The sequence below is a fragment of the Sciurus vulgaris genome (assembly GCF_902686455.1).
Source record: "Sciurus vulgaris genome assembly, chromosome: 1".
Lineage (NCBI taxonomy): Eukaryota > Metazoa > Chordata > Mammalia > Rodentia > Sciuridae > Sciurus > Sciurus vulgaris.
The window spans coordinates 9,374,043-9,395,687 of record NC_136461.1 but is presented as its reverse complement, the minus strand read 5'-3'; the positions used below and the strand labels follow the sequence as shown (position 1 = coordinate 9,395,687).

Here is a 21,645-nt window from a genome sequence, read left to right as displayed (position 1 = left end):
TTCTTTTTTGGTGGCAGGTGGAAATTGGGAACCACTGAGAAATTCCACCTCGGGTGCTTGGAGAGGGCTCCCAGAGGCCCCAGGACATTAGCACCAGCCCCTAGATATTTACGGGGCTGCTACCCAGGGCCATGCACTGGACAGCATGTACAAGGCTGCTCCTTAGGAGGCCTGCGAACGTCCCCTCAGAGACGGGGAGACTGAAGAGTCAACACGCTGCAGTGTGACTGGGGTGGAGAGGTGGCCACCGTGACAGGGGCCACCAGCCACGGCCACCCTGAGATTAAGTGAAAGAAGACGCAGTGACCGGAGATGGGGGCGGAGAACATCCCTAAAATGACAGAGGCTGGGCAGTCTTTCAGTCCACCCGTTGAGTGGAGGACAGACAGACAAGGGTGAAGACAGACAGACGCAGAGGCCGGTTCTGCTCCTGCTGGTGGCCGGGTGGGAGAAGGTGGAGAAGGCCGGCTCGAGGAGCGTCCACTCCGCTCGGATTCCCTTCGGGGCAGCGGGGCATTTCTGTCCCACCTTTTGAGGCAAAACTGACAAACGAAAACCGCACCGTGTGCCGTGCGCAATGCGGCTCTCACGGGGACGCGGACACTGCATGGTTAAGGAGGGTGGTGGGACATCCAGCCACTGCGGTCCGCGCTTTCTCTGCGCATCTTGCAAGTATTCAGGATCCACTCTGCCAGCACACAAGCTCATTAACGGTAAGGGGCGCCACCCACCTCAGAGGGATCATATGTGCACCCACACGTGCACGTGAGGACACACGCGCACGCGCGCGCGTGAGCTTTCAGAGACCCTTTCAACTGAATCAACAGAAATGGAAAACTGGCCCCTGCCTGTTCAATTCCAGCATGGCCACCACGGAGCGCCACCTCCTGCCCCGGCCCCGCAGCCCGGACCTGCAGAGGAGCCCCCTCTGTCTCTTCTCTTCACCCCAAGCCGCTCCATCCCCACCAGGGGTCCCTTCCTGCTTCTCCAGGGGCCACACTCCCTGCAGCCCTAGGGCCCTTCCTCTGCCTAGAAAACCCTCCGCCGGGCCAGGTGCAGTGGTGCACACCCACAATCCCAGCAACTCAGGAGGCAGACCTGAGATCACAAGCTGGAGGCCAGCCTCAGCAACTCGGGGAGCCCCGTCTCAAAATAAAAATAAAAGAGTCTAGGAATGCAGCTCAGTGGTAGAGCACTCCCGGGTTTGATTGATCGATTGATAGATAGATAGATAGATAGATAGATAGATAGATAGATAGATAGATAGATAGACAGACAGACAGAAAGAAACAGGAGGGAGGAAGGAAGGAGAGAGAAAGAAAAGGTAGCCTCCCCAGGGGGCTCCTGGCCACCTTCAGATCCCCAGTCCACCGCTCCTTCCCTGTGGAGGTGTCTCTTGCCCTCAGTTGCCACCCAGCACCCTGGGACATCTCTGCCACCCCCTTTCACAGCACACTTGTGGTCACGATCTCACACGCTATGTAGGATTGTGTGCTATTTTGTGAGCAATGACTCAGGGACCCTGTCCTGGTCACTTCGGTGTGTGCAGCGCCTGGCTGGTGGCAGTGCAGAATGGGGACGGGTAGATGTCCACCGCTGTCTACGCTAAGCGGTGAGGGGGTACTGGCCAGGTTACGGGCACAGCTCCTCTCTGGACAGAGTCCTGTGGCGTCCATGACCACCTCCGGGAAGATCAGAAAATACCAGATGGAAGGGGATCAGAGCCAGCGCCCACTTCTGGTGCCCCGTCCTCCTTTAGGCAAACATACCCTCACCTCCATCTAGGGAGATGATCCTCACCCACCATGCGAGCTCTGGAACCTTCTTCTCCCATCAGAATGGGAGAGCATGGCCAAGAAGACCCTCGTTCCCGGACAATGAAGTCTGGGCTGCAGGGTGCAAGAGCCCAGCACCTGGGCCCACGGTCCCGCGGGGGGAGCTTCGGAGGCCCTGCCAGCTAGGTCCTGCCCTCCGCGATTCTGCCCCAGGGCTGGTCTTCCTGAAGCCTGGTTCCTCGCCCCTCCCTGGACTCCCTGAAACCTCCCCATGCCTTCCGAATTCTTTTTCCTCTAGATTAGCGCACGGGGCTTACGACCAAAGAATCACAGTGAGAGAAGAAGGAACCTGGTGTGTGGCACGGACACTGTGCAAAAGGTGACTGGAGAGGAGAGGGGGCGAGAGGAGGCCAGCCAGACTCAGGACTCTGTCCCCTGCTACGCTAAAGCATGCAAGACGTGACATGTGGCCTGGCCTTCACCCAGGTTCGGCCTTCACCTAGAACGGCCACAGGACAGGATGCTCCAACCAGACCTGGAACAGAGAGCAACGGAGGAGCAGGAGGCGACGGGGAGCCGGCTGACTGTGCAGCTGGGGGCTGGGTACAGATGCATGTGGAGGAAGCCAGGATGTTCCAGCGGGGACAGGACTTCCCAGTCCAGCAGGGCCCGGGACTGCTTCCCCAGGCCTTAGACACTTTTGCCTTCGGGGCGACCTTCTTCCATAAAATATATCAAAAAGCAGTTTGTGACTAGGTTGACAGAAAGACAAATATTTTGATGTCCTAGACTAAAACATTTTTGCCAACCTGAAGAGTGCATTTTATTCTTCTGATTTTTATTCTTCTGACAACTTTGTGTGTCTCTAAAATTACTGTGGTCCCTGTCACCACCCAAGGATGGGAAAGCTCTTTTGCTTCCACCATAAGGAAAGTCTCCTGGCTGGGGAAGCACACACATATGTATATGTGTATTTATGTGTTCATGTTTGGGTGTTTGTGTGTGCACACATGGGCGTACATACGCACGCACACTTGTGTACACAAACACATCCACGTATGTGTACATGCCTCCATGTATACCTATTAATATGTATACATGTGTTTGTGCACATATACAGCTCCATGTGTATATATTTACACGTGTGGTAGTGTCTTTGAGTCAGCTTTTTCACCACTGTGACCAAAACACCCGACAAGAATAATTTTAGAGGACACAAAGTTTATTTGGTACTCATGGTTTCGGAGGTCTCGGTCCATAGCTGGCTGACTCCACCTCTCTGGGCCCAAGGTGCCCAATCATGCCTCCCAGCCGTGGCAGAAGGACATGGAGGAGGAAAACAGCTCAGAGGAGGACAATCGGGAAGCAGAGAGAGCTCTGCTCACAAGGAGCAAAACATAAACCCCAAAGGCACGCCCCAGTTCCCTGGAGTACCCAGTTAATCCATATCGGTGGATTAATCCACTGATTAGGTCACAACTCATCATCTGATCATCTCGCCTCTGAAAATCCCTGCATCGTCTCACAGGTGAGCTTTTGGAGGACCTCCCATATCTGAACCCTAACGTGTGCAGACACATCGTGCGTCTACATTCACACACACGCATGCTTGTGTGTGTTTGCTTTTGCTGGGTCACCAACCCCAAAGTCAGCAGCTCACAGGCAGCACCCGTCTGCTCTCTCCACCCTGGGGCCAGAGGTCCAGGCACGACATACCTGGTCCTCTGCTCAGAGCTTCACAGGCTGCAGTCGGGGGTCAGTCAGGCCATACGCTCATCTGGACATCCTAAGAAGGATCTGCTTCCAAACTCACTTGGGCTGGTGGCAGGTTGACTTCCTTGTGGCAGGTGTGTGACAAGATCCCCATTTTCCGCCACCTGCCACCCAGGGATCACACTCAGCTTCTTGGACCACCTGCAGGCCCTTGCCATGTGACCTCCTCATGGTGTGGCTGTTCCCAGGTCAGCAGGAGACCCACCCCAGAGTCTGCTAGGCAGGAGCCACACAAGGTCATGTGACCATGGGGGGGGCATGCCATCACCTTTACCGTAAAACCTGCCTCATCAAGGAAGCAACGTCCATCACGCTCACAGATCCTGCTCACCGGGAGCTGTCGACCCTGCGGCCACCATAGATTTCTGCCTGCCACAGGACCTTAGTGACAAACACCAGGAGCTCACCAATGAAATTATCCCAGGTCACAGTAGAGGGAACAGATGCTCAGGAGGGAGACGCCCTGGGAGCCTGCGTTCCCGGCTCAGGGTGACAACAGGAAGACCACTTCCGGAGGAAAACGGGGAGCCTTCCCAGCACGCACAGGTCCCTCGCCGTCTTTAGCAAGCTGGCTCCGCCACACGGCACCCAACCATCCTGGCTCCTGGTCAGCCTGGTATGTGGTTCCCTGTCCCCATGAGCACGTGGCCCATGAATGGAACTTGAAACTCCTGTGGCAGCCATTTGGGTGCTGCAAATCTGCGGGGTCCTCAGGCCGAATCAGAACCCCCTGGAAGCTTGTCGAAACTGAGCCTCCACCCTCAGGCTCCTGGGCTGGCAGTCTCGGGTGGGGCCCCAAGAGATGCCCGTTTGGGATTCTACTTTAAGAATCTCTGCAGTAGTTTAATGATTCTCCAGCCACAGAAGCAGGAGCTGCTCAGGTTCTTGCTGAGCAAACAGGCCCTCAGACATCAGAAAACCACTCCAGAAAGGATCATTCCCCCTAATGTCTCTTCTTCAGCCAAAGTAGCTTTGGATTGGAAAGGCTGAAGAAGTTCCGGCTAAGAGGAGAGCTGGCAGCAGAGCCCAGCCCGGCCTGAAGAAAACCAGACCTTCCGTGTGTGAAAACGGCCTGCTGGAGACGGGGCAGCCCTCAGGGAGGGGCAGGAGCATCAGCAATCCCTGCGCTCACGGGACAGAACCCACCCAGGCCCGGCCCAGCCCTTCTGTGCTGGCAGAGGCACAGATCTGGGGAGCTCAAGATCCCTCCATAAAGAGACCAAGCCACGGCACGGGTGTCTGGAAAGATCCACCTGAAGCTCCACCACCTCCCACAAATCTCTGCTTCCCCAGAGACCTCCCTGAACTCTCCTGCCACTCACACCAGTGTCCGCCTCTCCCTCTGACTGGCTGGGTTCCTCTTGTTCCAGAAGCTTCTCTGTCTGCCTCCTCTGCATGCCCTGGGATACCTGGTCTCAGGGGGAACCGTGCGGGTGCTTAACAAGGACCTCTCGTGGTTCTCACGTGACCTTGGGGACATTCCACTGTCCTGGCCCCAAGTCAGCAGGATAGGAAGGAACACTGGATAGGATAGGCAGCCTTTCCAGGGCCCAAGCAGAATGCAGCTCCAGGCAGGCAGGCCCGCGCTCTCCTTCAGCTGCTCCACCATGCACGCTGGAGGGCGGGTCCTGGGGGGAGTCTAGACTTGGCATTGGACAGGCGCTCATTTTTACAGATTGGGAATGCAGCCCGCGGTCATCACTCAGTGCATTTTTTCAGCGTGGGTCTCCCTCCCTCTCCCTCCCCACCCTGCAGCCTTGGCACCAGCCCTTCCCCATCCTCAGGCTCTTCCTGCAACCTGGGCGGGAGAGGTGCTCAGCCCGGCGGGGAAGTCACTTGACAGGAGTATGCTAACCAGCGCCTGTTCCCTGCCAGGCAGCCCTGTCTCGGGTGGCCGTTTATCTGAAGCGGTGCTCGCAGACAAATCCGACAGAGCACCTGCTCGGGCAGCCAGAGCGAGCCAGGGCTTCAGTGAGGAGCCTCAGCGGCCTCATTAGGGCTCCTTAGGTGCAGAGCAAAAAGCAGAAGTCTTCCAACCCGAGAGAACCAATGCCACAGGCTCATCAAGAGCGAGACTTGGCCAGTGCTGGGGTGGAGCCGTACAGAACAGGCTGCACAGCCAGTGCCAGGGGCTGGTCTTCCGCTACTTGGAGCCCATGGTTCTCAAGCACTGCCGGTGCCATTTTTATACAATCCACATAGATCTGACCGCAGGAAGCTGCCGGGCCCTTTGACATACGAAGCTGTGGTTCAGACAGATTAAAACAGCGACGAGGGAAAGTGACATGTCCAAAGTGGCACAGTCAATGAACAGCAGAGCTCAGCAGGACACGCATCTGATGCCAAACCCGTGCCTTTGACTTCTCCTGTGCCCCCATGGCTCCCCCTCAAGGGGACCTCGGGGGGTCCTCGCCTGACCTGGCCTCTGGCACCTCGGCCCCTCTTCCCTTTGCAGAGCTACATCATGCCTTGAAATATTTTTGATTCAAGGAAATAGGATTATAATACAATAAATCGTGTTCTATGGCAAAGGTTTTGGGAAAAAATAAACATGTATTCACTCAAATGCTTCTGCCTGGCCTTCCAGGTGGTATGCGTGGCACAGTGGACCGTAGAATGAGATTTTTTTTTAAAAACGGCAAAATAGCACAACCCTCGAGATCACAATGTTCCCTTTGGCATCAGAAAGCAGAAGAACTCGCCCTCGGACTCAGCCCGACGCCTGGAGTCTGCTCCGCCACCTCCTACGGTGGAAAAGCCGTGGGCACTTGACCACCCAAGGAGCTGGTCCAAACGTCCACTTTGGGGGGCAGCACCAGGCCCTTCCTGGCGAGGCTTCCAAGGCACTGAGGAGCCCGCTGCCACTGGGCAAAATCAGGACCCCCAGGACCTTGGTATTCACAGCATTTTCAAGAAGCCAGTCTGGAAATGGGGCTTGAGCTGCCTCTGGCCTCCCTTCTGCGCTTCTATCCCTGCACCTCACCTTCACAGATTTCAACTCAGACCAGATCTCCCGATAGGGCTGCCAGGCATATTCTCCTCCCCTCATAAATGCTTAATTAAGCCCGCTGCACTTTCGAACCAGGCTGTTATCACAAGAAGCCAAGAAAGATATTTTATCCTAAATAAGCCCAAGCACTGTATTGATTTGTGATTCTCAAAAATGTCCGCAGGAACCAGTGGGCAGCCAGGCAGGGTGCAGGGAGGCTTCGGGGGAACCTGACCGAGAGGACAGAGGCAGGCGGGGTCCCCCTTATTCATGGTCTGTCCCCATCACCTGCGAAGGAGCAAGGCCTACACCTCCCCCATCCTCCTGCCTGAGAGCAACACAGCCTGTTGGTGTCCACAGACTTCCTGCCGGTTTTATCTCCAGGCATTCCAGGCGGGAGAGAGATGAACAAAGAGCCATTAACCCCTAATTGAAATCGTCCCTGTTGTCTCCTGAACAAACTTAGAGACACGCTGCGGCGTCGCTTAAGAACCAGCGCAATTTAAGAGCAGGTCAACCAACCCCAGGATTCAAGGCTGGATACTAGAATTATCAGGACACCAGCATATGACCTTGCAGGTCCCGAGGACACTGACCACCTACACTCCAACCACATGCCCGTCTCTCCTGTTGACACATCCCGCAGGAATCGCAGGGCACCTGCCGCCGGCTCAGGCCTCTCGCACCACGTGAGCGGTTCATGACCCTTGAGAGCAAAGCACAGGCCCCATGATTCTCGAGTCTCCCAAGGGACAAGATGACGGCCACACGGGGCCCATTTACCAGGGAGGAACACTGGACCGAGGAAAGCTATGAGGGCCCCCGGCCGCCTTCTAGTCTCGCCATGGCTCCACGGTTGCATTCCCAAGCGCCAGTGGCCACAAAGGAACTCTTGTTTAAATCGGGGACAACCAGGGTGGTACCACCTGACAAACTGGATCGGGAAAGAACACTTAACCCTCAGGGGAATAATCCTGTCCAGCTGGAGCTTCTTTGGCCAAAGGGTCATCAAGGCCACGGAGCAAAGCTTCAGCCGCGGCCATGAGCTTTGTGCAAGAGCAAGGACTTCTTCAAAGACCCTCACTCTCTCCTGACCTTTCTCGTCACCCTCCAAGGACAATGGCTGGCCCTTCCTGATAGAGCGGTCAAGAGAGGCTCTCCAGGCCACAAGACGGCACACTGATGTTCCCGTCTTCCCTGGGCCAGCCGTCTTTCTGAAATACCCTGGTCACGGGTTCTTTGATGGGCCCAAAAATAACTGTCTTTGGTATAAAGCAAAGTTCAGGAATTCTATTGCAAACAGAAAAAGTGACCAGCTGCTAAAAGGGAGCTGGAGCTTTGCTTAGATTATTGAGTTTTGCAGGTCAGCTGGGACGAAAGCTCTCCGCCTTGTCTTCTGTACCTCCACAACTGCAGACCCCAGAGACCACCTGGCGCCCTGGTATCATCAGCTCCAGACCCCAGTGGTTCTCACAAGGGAAGCAACTCTAGTCTGGAATGAGCACGTTCTCCTTTTCCCTGTGAACAGCACAGTCTCACAATCTCACCCGGTCTAAGCAGTAAAACCACCACCCAAGTCATTAAAATGTTCCAGTTAGAGAGGTTGTTCTCTAACCCATGCAGAAACTTCTCCCAGGGAAACCAGGCTTTTGCCAGCATCCAGCCTGATTCAGGCTGGAACATCCCAGAAAACATTTTGAAACTGTAAAGACAGCAGAAGTTTGATTTGCTGGTAAAAGGCCTGTTTGGGCAGGAAATCGCATCAATGGCTCCTGGGAGTGGTACCTTTAGTGTCTCCTGGGTAAGGGGCTTGGTCACTGCAAGACGCCCCTTTGTACACTGATCCACACCCCTCAGAAGGCCTTGTCCTAGGTCCCGCCCCTCCGTCCATCATTTCCGGCCCTAGACAGGAGTCCTTCTCTGGCAGTCCCAGCTGGCTCGGCAGCCTCAGGACGTTAGGCCAGACTCCTGCCTCAGCTCCTGGGTCTTCCCCAGAAGCAACCCCTCACCGTGGAGAGACAGCACCAACCGATCTCTAAGACTAGTAGAAGAGAAGACTTTTGGCCTCCAGTGGGACTCTGAGCCCAGAGGGGGCCCCCTGGAGTTCCAGAAACGTCCCCTTCCCGGTGGAGGTGGCCTCTCAGGGAACTCCAGCTATGAAAACACCCGCCATCAAGGTTCCAGTCACTGACTGAGGACAGAGACGCCACGTCAGGAGAGGCGTGGACAAAAGCCACCCACAGGGAGCCACCCTCCCTGTGGAGGTCAAAGGAGCTGAGCAGCCAGGGATGACCACTGCACACCTTACCGAGGACACCGGGCGTTTCTGCAGTGGTCTTCTTACATGTTGTTCAGTCTTAGTTTCCAAAGAAACACAGAAGTGCAACGGTGCTTGGGTCAGTTTGCCTGACCGGCCCCAACAGTCCAGATTTGCAAGGGGACAGGATTCCCAGGAATGCACGTGGCTCCTTCCTGTGGCCGGGACTCCTGTGGCTGTACAGGTCTGCTCTGCAACAGTGATCAGCCCTGGACCTGGCTCTGCTCAGGTGTTCGTGATACCCACTTGGCACAGACTGACCCCAAGAGACTCTCGGGGGAATGTCTGTCCAGTATCTGGAGAAAAGGGGACAATAGGTCTGCTCCTAGCTGTCCAAATGGAAGAGGCCATGGTCAAGTGGGAGCAGAAACCAGGGTCAATCACACACACAGAGAAGCCAAGAGACAGGACTGGGAACAGCAGAAGCAATGGAAAAATGGGAGAGGTGGGCCAGAGGAGCTCAGGCTCGCCCACCCTTCCCCACAGCAGTGTCCAGTTAGCAAGCGAGGTCCAGCCCTTGTGTCCCACAGTAATTCAGAAGTGTCACTCCCTGGCACAAGCTAGCACCCATGTCTCAACACCTCCAGACTCCAGCCCTCTGAGAAGCAGCCCATCCCAATGGGCTGTGATGTCTCTCTCCAGCCTTGAGATTCTCTCTGTTTCTTTTCCAGGGAACATGGTAGTCTCAGTGAAAAATAAAAAATACTGTAAAACCTTTAGAAATATCATGGGCATCCTCACAAATACCAAACTGAGCTCTCTGCCTAAGAGAACTCCATGATGACCAGCTGAGAAAGGAACCTTCTAAAGATAGGTGCATCCTGATCCCTACTCAGAAAAGTTGGCGTCTATGCAGATGAGATTAAGGATCTAGTGATGAGCTACTCCTGGACAGTCTGGGTGGGACCTACTGCTACTTTAAGAGTCCTTAAAAGAGAGACCAAAGAGGGATACGAGAAGTCATACACACAGAAGAGGAGGAGCAAAGCGACCGTGGGGCCGAGAAGATTGGGCCACAAGCCAAGGCATGCCAGCTGTCACTCAAGGCTGGAAGAGGCAAGGAACAGACTCTCCCCTAGAGCATGAGGGGCTGAGGCTGCCACCTTGCTTTCAGACCTCTGGCCTCCAGAGTCATGGGAGAATGAGCGTCTGTTGTTTTAAGCCACCAAAGTTGTAAAAACTTGTTATAGCAGCCACGGAAACTAATGCACACCCAAAACAAGCAAAAAAGAGGGAAACCGAAAGCCAGGTGACAGCGCACCCTAACACGCTGGGACCTGGCTCAGAGGCGTTTGCTGATCTTGTAAACTGATGCTGGCCACACAGAGAGGTAACAAGGCCTTAGGTTTGCTGCGATGGAGGAGTCAGGACTGTAAAACTACACACACACACACACACACACACACACACACACACACAGCCAGTGATCTTAGAGGGCTGCACCATCACCAACAGACAGGACTTGGATGACATCACACACACAGCAAAAAGAAATAAGGAGGCTTGTCTGTCTCAGTCTAAGTGCTGGATTGAGGAGGAGGAGGAACCTTCTTGAATAACTCATGACCCCTCACCCACCCTCAAATGGGTTTGAGTTCAAATTTATACCACCTGGGAGTTTAAGGGAATTCCCACCCCTGAAATTAACTTTGCTTACACTCGTGACATTTCAAGATAAAATCCAAAAACATGAACTCAAAATTTAAACTCAAAATGCACACAAAGCAATAGTTAGCCTGGACACAAGTCAAAGAAAAAACAGAAGTATGCCTATAAACACCAGAAATGGACTATAAAGTTCTTGTATCAGATAAATATGGTTTTAAAAGGCTAAAGAGAAAATGAAAAGCAGCAGAGACCACAGACAATAGATTACTTAAGATTTTAAAAATAAAATAATGCCTGGAAGATTTAAAAACGACTCACACAGAACATCTAAAGGTTACAATAAGACATTAAATGAAAAAATGGATTGCCCAAGTTTGACTAAAGACTAGATACAGCCAGAAAGAAAATTACTGAACCAGAAGATAGAGTTTTAAGTCATTATACACAACACAGTCAAGAGGCAAAGATGGGAAATATGAAAGAGTTCAGATAGAGAAGCCCAATGCAGATCACAAAGGAATTTCTAGAAGGAAAGAGTAGAGAGAATGGCAGAGAAGCCGTGTTCAAAGAAGTAGCTGGAGTCGATCCTATCATGTCACGTGCGTGTCTAAGCAGTCACAGGAAACCTGTTATTCTGTATAATTAATATGCACCAATTAAGAAAAGAAATAATTGGCTGAACGTTTTTCAGGACTGAGACACCGATCCTCAGACCTGAGATGTTCAGAGCCCAGACAGTATTAATAAAATTCGACCCGCTCCTGGACCCATCACAGGGAAACCACAGAACTTCCAGCACGAAGACCGTAAAGCAAATTCACAGACAGAGCCGAGGGCTTGCGAGCGCCGATTCCAAGATCAGCCGAGGCCATCAACCATGGAAGCTGGAAGTCAGAGGAACAGCAGACCCCGAATGTTGGGAAAGAGCCTCAACTTAGGAATCTACGCCCGGCTGCTCTCAGTCAATGACAATGGACAGCACAAAACCAAAACAGTGGGCGATCCCTCCAGGCAGTCACGGTGGAGGCTCCTCCTGGCCTCCATGGCAGCTTGTCCCGGCCATCTGTGACCGTCTCAGCGAACCTGGCCTGGTCCTAGATCCAGCACTCAGTCTGGTCATGCCCCACCCCACTGCCCCTATTTCTTCCTGAAATTCTGCTCTTTCACCCGTCCGTACGGCCCTCTGTGCTGCAAAGGCCATGATGGCCTCCAGCACCCCAGGGCTCCTCCCCACCCTCTGCTCCTCCGCCTAGTCCAGCAGTGCCTGCCTCTACTCAGCCTCTTGACAACGGCTCCATTGAAAGTTTGAATCTAGTTGTCAATCTTGCCCGTCTCCACACAGACTGAATCTTTGGTCACTTGGAGACTCAGAGGGACCCACCATGAAAATCTTTTCAGATTCCCTTCTCACAGTCCCAAGGCCAAGACATTGGGTCTTCCCAAGGACCCAGGAGCACTTCCCTCCCAGAGACGCTCGAAAAATTCCTTCAAGTTTCCGCCCAAGAGCAGCCGTCTACCGCCTCCCATGTCACCTCTGGGGTCCCCTGGATCCGCCGAGATGGAAACCCCCTTCCTGCTGTCTCCAAGTATTCCTAACCTGTCTCGCTATCTCCTCCAGCTTGAAGATCTGGCCAGAGCGACTTCAGAGGAGGACACTTGGCTCGTGGTTCAGAGGTTCGGGTCATGCTGGCCGATCCACTGCCCCGGTCCAAAGGTGAGAGGGCATCACGGCAGAAGGACATGGTGGAGAAGAGCTGCTCAGTCCACCGCAGGCAGGCGGCAGACAGCTTGAGCGCGAGGAGCCAGGAATCACATGACCCCCAGGGCACTTCCTCCAGCCACGCCCCACCTGCCTGCAGTTACCACCCAAGAATCCATCCAGATTATTAATCCATCGATGGATCAGTCCACTCAATCCATCCAGATTATTAATCCATCGATGGATCAATCCACTCAATCCATCCAGATTATTAATCCATCGATGGATTAATCCACTCAATCCATCCAGATTATTAATCCATTGATGGATTAATCCGCTCATTCAGTCCCAGCTCTTATCCTCTAATCATTCCACCTCTGAACATTCCCGCATGCCTCACGCATGAGCTTTCGGGAGACACCTCGTATCCGAACCATAACACTATCCGTGACTAATAACAGCTTCAAGGAGTTCAAAGAGAAAAGTTCAAGTTTCAGGAGTCCAGCTTGGCAGTCCGGCCGCCATCATAACTGTGCTTTGTCCTCAGATGGGTGCCCATTGGAGTGAACCTCCCTTTGGGGTCTCCCAGCCATGCTGGCCCTGGGGTTAGTGCACAAGGTCCACACAGGCACTCGGCAGGATGCAGACATAAAGGCCCAAAGAAGACGTGCCTGCCTGGCAGATCCAAGCCCAGGCTCCATTTTGGTTTCATCTTGCTTATTCCCTACAAGCTCAGAAAAAGAAACGAGCTCTGAATTGGTCCAAAGGAAAGACATGCTAATAAAACTACCATAAAAACTAAGACTGGACTAAAAGCAGGAAGGGCCGGTTCACTGAGGCCTGCGTGGCCCTCCTGGGAGAGGGGGGCCCAGTGCATCTCCACAGCATCTCACAGCAATGTTGTCACCGTCACCCCTCGGCCGGCGTCACACAGACAGACCGGGGTCAGCTCGGACAGCCTCACCCTCCACAGTGAATGCCAGCAGGGCCAAGCCTTACACCCACCAGCCACCTCCGGGGATCACCCGAGGTGTGTCCCCCCAGCTTCTGCTGAACCTGCAGCCCCTCCTCTTCATCTGGAAAGAGGTGGCAGGAGCTTGTCTGGCTGAAAGCTTTGCCCTGAGTTTAAAGGGTTCTGTGGAGATGGCTGGGGAACAGAGGAGAATGGAGTCTGGGAACAGAGGAGAACGGAGTCTGGGAACGGAGGAGAATGGAGTCCGCAGTTCTTAGAACCTGCCTAAGGCAAACATGTTGAACTGAGCAAGAGCAGCAGATGAGGCTGAGCTGATGGACCGACCACGTCCAGGCGCAAGACCACGTGGGGAGGCTGAGCACATCCCACCCAGGTGCTGGAGAGAAGGCACCTTCAAGGTCCTGTGGGGGTTGGTCATGGAGGCCAGCTGCAACTGGGACACCCACCAGTCAGCAGATCCCAGAACTTTCCAGGAGAGAACCCAGGTAACTTGGGTCTCCTCATTCTCCTACCTGGGGCCATTTTCCTTCCTTCTCCGCAGTGCCCACTGTTACCTCCCCAAGTCCACCCCCGCTCTGCCCTTGAGGGCAGGGAGTGGCTCTGTGGCTGGCCACCCAGGGCTGCTTGAGGGCTCACCCTTCAAAGGCTCATTTCACGGCGGAGCCCACCTGCCATTCTGGACTGGTGTGACCTCGAGGTGAAGATGGGGCGCCCTGGAGCCTCAGGACCGTCTGATTATTGGTTCCTACACCCCAGCCCTGCCATGACCCAGGACAGAACACGGGCGGCTCAGGGGAGCCCGGTTACCACGATGCCGCAGACCATGGAGGTGCCAGGCCCCACCGCGCGTGAAGAAGAACTCGGGCGTGTGCCCGGTGGTGGGGTGCCCCACCCGCAGAGGAGGAGTAAGAACGCGAGGCGGGGATGTCGCTGCCGCTGGAAGCAGGTGGCACCTGTCCCACGGAACTGAGGGCGCGCACCGGAGACTGCAGGACACGGCGGCCACAGCGGGACCCTGTAGAATTTCAGACCTTCTACTTGACACTGCACATCCCACACTGGGAGGTCTCAGCAGGGAATCGGGGCTCCAGGTTAGAGACAGTGAGGACGCGGCCACATCAGCCATCGCAGGGTGTCACCGAGAGCAGCCCCCACAGCCTGGCCTCACTGGCCCCTTTCAGACCCAGTATTCGCTTCTTCCGTTGACTGACTTTTTAACCTCAAATCACTTCCTCCAGGGGCAGCTGCTCCGAGTTTTGTGTAAGTAATATTTGAATTTTATTTACCCAGCTGCCTCTTATTAAGGAGACCATCTAACTTAATAGGAAACCAGGACCCGCTTGAGAATGATCCCAAAACCTGCCAGTTTCACCAGCAAGAGAGCACAGACCGGGGCTCCCCGGGCAAACGGGGTCCACAGGACCCTTCCTTAAACATTCTTTTGGTGATGAGTGGGTGGAAATTTATTCTCATAACTCTGTTGATTCCTGGCCCCGTGGGGGTCAAGGAAAGAATGAATGTTGGATTTTATTTTTTTTTTAAACCACAATGATTGTCCAAGGGGAAAAAGTGCCAACTTTTTACTGCTCAGAAAGACTTGCCCAGGGGGAAGGTCTTAATTCCCTGTGTCTCTAAACTGTCTCATTGAACCAAATAGAGCAAGTGCACAAATACGAAATGGTAATAGTGACTTTGTTCATATATAACGTGTTCTGAGCTGGCACGTGACACACACTTTACACATAAGTCATTGTCAGGCTCGCTTAAAGTGAATGAGGTAGTGAACTGATATTCCCATCTTAAGGATGAGGAAACCATGGCACAGAGAAGTCAAGGTGCTTGCCTAAGGTCACACAGCTAGTGAATGGCAGAATAGGGACTCAAACTCAAGCCATGCAGCTCTTAACTCCACACTAACAACACAGCCCTGCCTCCACAAGGTGGTCTGTGGAGAAATACCCCGGCCCATGAGGTAAGGACACATGGCCAGACCCCTGCCTCCAACCGGGCTCCTGCACACGGTGCTTAGTCCAACGCTGTCAGGACCCAGTGCGGCCCTGCTGCTTTCCCCCCACACAGCACCACTGGTGGGAACGTCCCGAGGTCAGGCTGTGAACCAATGGGCATCACTGACCACGCGTGCATCGCCAGCTGCATGCAGCCCAATGGGGCCAATTCCCCACCCTGGGACAGAGGGTGGGAGACCAGACAGGGAGGAGCGAGCGACTGGTGCCCATTACTCTGCCCGCTGGGCCTCGCATACGCCCCTTTTCCTTTAAGGCCTGGAGTTAAGAGCGCTCGATTCCATCACCCAGGGGACTGTTGAGACAAGCTGTCCCCCACTCTGGCTCCCTCAAGCTGACTGGGGAGCCGTAAAGGGGATTGGTCTTGAGAAAGCACGGGTGCGGCCACACACTGCTTCGCCCGGTCCCCTAGCGCCACTTGACTGCGCTAACAGCTCCCCAGAAGGATGACAGCGTCCCCTGCAAGGGTCACGGTTTCCTTTAAGACAGACACGGGGCCATCCTGCCGATGCAAACGGTAGGCGCTGGTGCCAGGTGAGGCTCGGAGGACCCGAGATGACCGAGACCGCAGCTCTGGACCTCGGGACGCTCGGGTCTAAGGCAGGAGGTGCGGAAGAGCAGAGCTCACACCTGCGCGGCGGGCTGAGACACTGACGGGGCCCCGCCGCAGCAGCCCCGCCTGCATCTGGCACCTGCGCATTTGCTGGCCCAGATGTTCAACTGGGATTCCTGGAGAAGGATTTTTGGAGGCGAGTCTGGAAGCAGGAGCTTCAGACCGAGGTGGCTGGAACTTGAAGCCTGCTCGCCGCTCACGAGGTAGCTCAGCCCGGCCTCCCGTTGTGGGCCTTGGTTTCCTCGTCTGTACAGTGGGCCAGGCTTCACTTGCCTTTGCAATAGAGCAAGGAAGAAAGGCAGCAGCGTGTAAGGTGCTTAGCACATGACCACCCTGGAAAAAGCATCTGTGAGCGCAGCAGCTCGCCACCAAAGTCTCTCTGGAACCTCACATCAGTGTTCCGCCTGGAGAAACAGCCGGCCGAAAGCAGGTCGCGTTCGCCAGCTCTTGGGGGATCTCCAGGGAAACCCTAAAACCAGGCTGCCACCTCCAGGGATGGAGAGGCAGGAAATGTGCTCCCCCTTTTCTTGCTCCTCTTCATCTGTTTAACTTTTGCAAAGCACACAATGTGCTCAGCTCACAGCAGACGCCCAAGACGCTAGATCCTTCGCCTCTAGGTTGTAAATCTGGCAAGTGGTCTCCAGACGCACACGGGTCCTTTGTTCAGAAGGCCCGGCATTGTGTCAACAGCAGGGAAGGAACTCAGAAGGAGCGAGATAAGAAAGTCTAAAGAAGGCCAGACCCGGCTCCAGGTACCAAGCTGACAGACGGGACAGGCAGGCAGGCAGGGCTTGCCCGTGTTGAGTTTGTCCAGGGCCAGGGACAATCCTAACTGATCGTACAAACGGGGATCTGGCAGGTGGCTTTGAGCTGCAACCCAGCAGCTAGCAGCCCAGATGCCAACGTCCTGTCCCCTTCCGACTTTGCCTCTCTCCTACCCTCCCCCTTGAGCTGGGCCTGGAATCCTGCAGCGTCAGCAGGACACACGGACAGAATGACTTTACATTCCGGTCAAGCAAAGGAACCCTGCAGAACGCCTGCTGTCCAAATGAGACAGGTTCCAAGTCAACTCAAGTGACATGGGCAGCTCCGCAAGCCAGAGCCTGGCCCGCGAGGCCAAGGCCCCGGGATGCGCCAAGAGCCCTCCGCAGAGACGCCGCAACGCAGACGCTCAGACGGAGGCCGCTGAGACGCTGGGGAACCAAGGAAGAGCAGAGAAGGGGGACTCAGCTACCCCGGGGTCAAGAGCCACTGGCCGAGTCTGTGCCGTGCCCCGGAGTCCCCCAGTCCCCCACATCCTCAGGAAGATGCTGGAAACGGCCAGAAACCAGAGCGGCAATGACGGCCATGGGCGCGTGGCCTTCCGCTCCCCCTGAGGAGGAAGGCTGAGCCTGGCATCCTCCACCGGTCACTCCCTCCCCGCCAGGTGCCACCTGCCACTGGGGCTGTGATAGGGGACAGAAGAAAAGAGAGGAAATGTTGGTTAGGTCAGAAACAGAAGATGCTAGCACCTTCGCAGGCCTCGCCTTCAGGAGCGGGATGAAGGGCCACAGAGAGGCCCAGGGAGCAGCCGCACAGGAGGCCCCAGAAGGTCCGGAATGCCGCTCCGTCCTCCACAACCTCGAGCAAGACAGGACAGCTCTGAAAACCCCGCCGGGAGGCCTTGGAGCAGTTTTGGGGTTGCAGTTTTGGGGTTGGAGGACGGGGGCGCAAATCCTAACTCTGCCAACCTCAAAACCTCAGGTGGAGCTGGGCACAAAGACACACGCCTGTAATCCCAGTGACTCTGGAGGCCAAGGTAGGAGGATCACAATTTCGAGGCCAGTCTCAGTCACTTAATGAGACCCTACCTCCAAATAAATAAAAAGTGACTGGGGAAGTCACTCAGTGGTAAAATGCCCAAGGTTCAATCCCCGGTACCAATAAACAAACAAATAAACAAGCCCGTTAACTAGGAAGCACGCCCAGCCATCCCGCAGAAGAGGAGACCAAGGAGCTCTTGCCTAGCTCAGGGACCACAGGACTGGGCACATGCCTATGCTTGTTAGGACTTTCCTGACACTTCCTGAAGCAACTTCTGTACCTATGTGAGGTGCTGCGGAGGCGGGTGGCAGCCAAGGATATAGAAAACCAGGGCACTACGTAGCATCGAAGGTGCACAAGGAAGCATCCATGGAAGCCAAGCTCTCGCCCTTGTACCTGTCCCACAGGTTCTCTCTGCCCCAATCTGTGCCATGCACGCTGGTCTAGGGTGGGATTGGCAAAAATTTTTCTGCAAAGAGCCAGATAAAAAATGTTTTCAACAGCACAGTCTACACAACTGCTTGACTCTCAATGCAGCACAAAGGTCTCAGTGGACAAAATGTACCTGAATGGGCATGGCTGTGTGCCAATAAAACTTTATTAACACAATAAGTGGGGGGCCAGAGTGGATCCTGGGGCTCTGGTTTTCCAAGCCCTATCTAGGGATTTGAAGTCTAGAGAGCTGACCAGGGGGGCCACAGCAGGGCTGGGACAGAATGAGAAAGGCCTAGACAACCTCCCCACGGCCCCAAGGATCTTGATGCTCCAACTGCTGCCAGTTGGGCAGAGCTTTATGGGGCTCATGCTCACCCCATGTCACCCTTGCTGCTAAGAATCAACCCCTGATCCCTAAATTGTAGGCCCCTTGCTGCTCCTCCCGCTCCTCCCCTACCCCATTTAGCACATCCTTACAGATCCATTCTCCAGACTCAGCTTCTTCCCCTAAGACATGAGAGACTCATGGATGTAAGAGACAAACCCAAGTCATCACCAAGGACCTGGGCTCCAGGGGTTGACCCCTAGAGTAAGGGCCAGCCCCGCCTCTGCAGAACGCAGTGGGCACCTGTGGATTCGCAGGACCATCTCTGCCCCTCGCTGGGAACAGAGCTGGTTAACCCACCGTCAGCCCAGGAGCCTGCAGATGGTTGGCACATACAGCTGAGATCTCATTGCCGACACCAACGACTACACATGGTGCTGAGACACGCCAGTGCTTGCTCCCCGTCCCCTCCGCCTCCTGAGTGAGTGAGCTTTCAACTTCAGGGTTAATTATTCCTGTTTGCACTGCTTCAGGGGAATGTTCTCCCCCGAGACCACTGGGCATCATCACTGTTGTGTTTCACTGCTCTCTTGACATAGTTTTTAAAAAGGAGACAGAGGATTTCATGGCCTGATTCAGGCCTGGGAGCCTCCAAAAGAGAGAACAAAGCCACAGGAGAGGCACATTAGAAACCCAACCTGCCTCCCTCCGGTAACCTCGCAGCAGGCAAGCTCGGAGAAGCTGGTTCAGGAAAGCCCCCGAGCCCTCCTCCTGAGGGAAGCTGGCGAACCTGGGCCACTCCAGAGACAATGATTCCGTAGATGGATGGAGTTGGAGATCCTCACCCTGCTGGACAAACTAGAATCTGGCTGGGGTGCAGAGGTGGGGGCATTCAATGCTTCTGTCTTCTCTTCCCAAAGCAGCTATGCTCAGATACCTTGACTGGCCCAAGGAAGGATGCTTTCCACATGTAAACTTATTTAACCATGGCAACGGCCCTATGTAGTGCCTAGCATCCTCATTCTACAGATGAGGAAAATGAGGTACAGAGAGGTTGAGTAACTTGCCTGAGGTCACACAGCTTCTAATAAGTGAAGCTGGAACTTTAAGCCAGGCAACCCAGCTCTGAGCCCCATTTCCATGAGCTGCCTATGTCAGTCTTAGAAACCAGATCAAGTTTGACCTCTCCACTGAGCTGTGCTTCTCTGAGTACACAAATACTAAGGCCCGGATGCACCAGACAACTCACGTCCTATTTTCTTGTTTTGCAGCTGGAGACAGATACCCCAGGGAAAGGGGTAGGGTCTGTGATTTCCAAGATCACAACCACCAGTGAAAGTACCCACACAGCTCAGACCCCAGACTCCTGATACGGTGTTCTTCTCAGCACCTTCCTGAGACCCAGGCAAAAGGCAAGGTTAACACTTTAACACCCAGGAACCCCCTGAAGGAGCGAAGGCCCTTCTCCCCCCAGGAATGAGCTCTGAACAAGCCAGAAAATGAGGATTCTAGTCCTTCTGTGACTCCCAGAGTCGGAAGCAGGGATCAAGCATCACGCACGACCTCCAGGCCAGTCCGTCCCCCTGGCCGCCTTGACCTAATGCACCTCCTGGCAAGATGGCTGGCATGCGTTAACGCTACAGCCCATGTCAACTTTCCCTTACCAAATTAAGTGTGAGCCACTCAGAAGAGGAAGCCCTGGGCAAAGGCTGAGGGAGCCCCGGCGGAGTCGAGGGCTGAGCAGGCTGCTCTGGCGCATGCTATCATGAGCATCTAAGTTCCTCCAAAGCAGCCAGCAAGGCATGGCCCTAGCCCAGGGACAGAGAGAGGCAGGTGGACAGAGACTAGTCCAGGTCTGGCACCTGCCCCCCAAAGATGGCCACAGGCAGCACGTCATCAGGTCCCTCCTGAGCACCTTCCCCCATCCTCCAGCTAGCCACAGAGAAAACAGACAACCCTGGCTCATCACGCCCAAGTGGCACATCCGGCCTCAGTCAGCCCTAAAAACTTGACCATTTAAAGCAACAAACGCCAGGCTGGCGTGTCCCTAGCCAGTTAATTCTCCTGCCCCACATTACATCAGGAAGAAGAGGCAGACGGCAGACAGGCACAGACTTCGGCGAGGAGGGTCCGGCCCCACTCCCTGGGCACATCCCCCCAGAGGCTTCCTACCTGCTTCCATGAGCTGGCACTGCTGACCAAAGACGTGGGAGAAGGTGACAGGCCCTGGGGCAGAACTGGATGTCGCCAGCGTGGGCTCCATGGCTCTTTGGGGGTCTTTGGTGTTGGTCATGTGGCAGGGTCCAGACCCTGAGAGTATCTGAGCAGAGGGCTTCGTCACCGGCCCAGGAGCTGTAGATCTGAGGCTACTTGTCACCTCCAAGAAAATGTCCCCGCCCCCAAAGTTTATAGGCTTCTGCCTCCGGCCGCCCTTGCCTGGCAGTTTTGCGCACGTCAGTCAGGAGAGGGCTGAAACCCTGCGGGGCTGCAGGCGCGCGATGAGAAATCTAAGTTTCCCCCACCAGGACTTCGGTCCTTCTGCCGCGGAAGGGTGACTGGCACTTGGGTCTGCCTCCCTGGTGACCGCGGAAGAAGCACAGCCCTCCTGGGGGCCGCCGCTCCAAGCCGGCCGCACAGGCTGGATCCGGCGCCCGCTGCCGGCAGAGCGCTGCCCAGGCTCCGCCGCGGCTCCTGCTCGGGCTCCCGGGGGAGGCGGCCTCGCCGGCGCCGCCCCGCTCCCCCGCCGCGCGGGTCCTGGGCTCCTGGGTCCCCGCGCCAGCACCGCGGCCCGAGGCCAGCGCACCCGGGGCGGCAGCCGCAGCCTGGGGCGAGCGCGAGAGGCGCGCGCAGCTGTGGCGCTCTGCAGCTCGGCCGCCGGGTGTCCCTGGTTCATCCTTCGCTCTCCGATGCCTCCGCCTCCCGCCACCCGCTCCGCGTCCGGCAGTGGGGGGCCATCGCAGGCAGGGGAAGCCCCTGCTGCGACCTACTGCGGCGGGCCCCCCAGCCCGCGCCGCCACCCCTTCTCCATGATGCAAAAGGGCTGTTACTTGGAGAGATCCTGGATGCAGAGGGAAGTGCTAACTCAGCCCAGCAGGCTCCAGGGCTGCTGTAACCTCTTCATGCCCACAGCCAAGAAGTGCCAGGCACAGGAGACCAGGCTGTTGGCAATACAATCCAAAGCTGGAGAAGAGAATCGGAGGCCACTGCCATGCGTCCCTGGGGCACTCAGGCCACGGAGAGGTGCAGGATCCTCACCTTGGGCATCCCATCCCTACTCTGTGTGTAGGGTGATGAGCCTCCTGCACACCTCC

General features: G+C 55.4%; 1 protein-coding gene across 1 annotated transcript in view; it reads right to left on the bottom strand.

The window, feature by feature from the left end:
* The window catches only part of KAZN (kazrin, periplakin interacting protein), a 1,024,745-nt gene extending 1,003,476 nt beyond the window's left edge, over positions 1-21,269 (bottom strand). The window contains exon 1 of the mRNA XM_079142965.1: positions 20,507-21,269. Coding sequence (XP_078999091.1) covers positions 20,507-20,627 — 121 coding nt within the window. The 5' untranslated portion in view covers positions 20,628-21,269. The remainder of the gene's footprint in view (positions 1-20,506) is intronic.
* Positions 21,270-21,645: the final 376 nt, after the last annotated feature.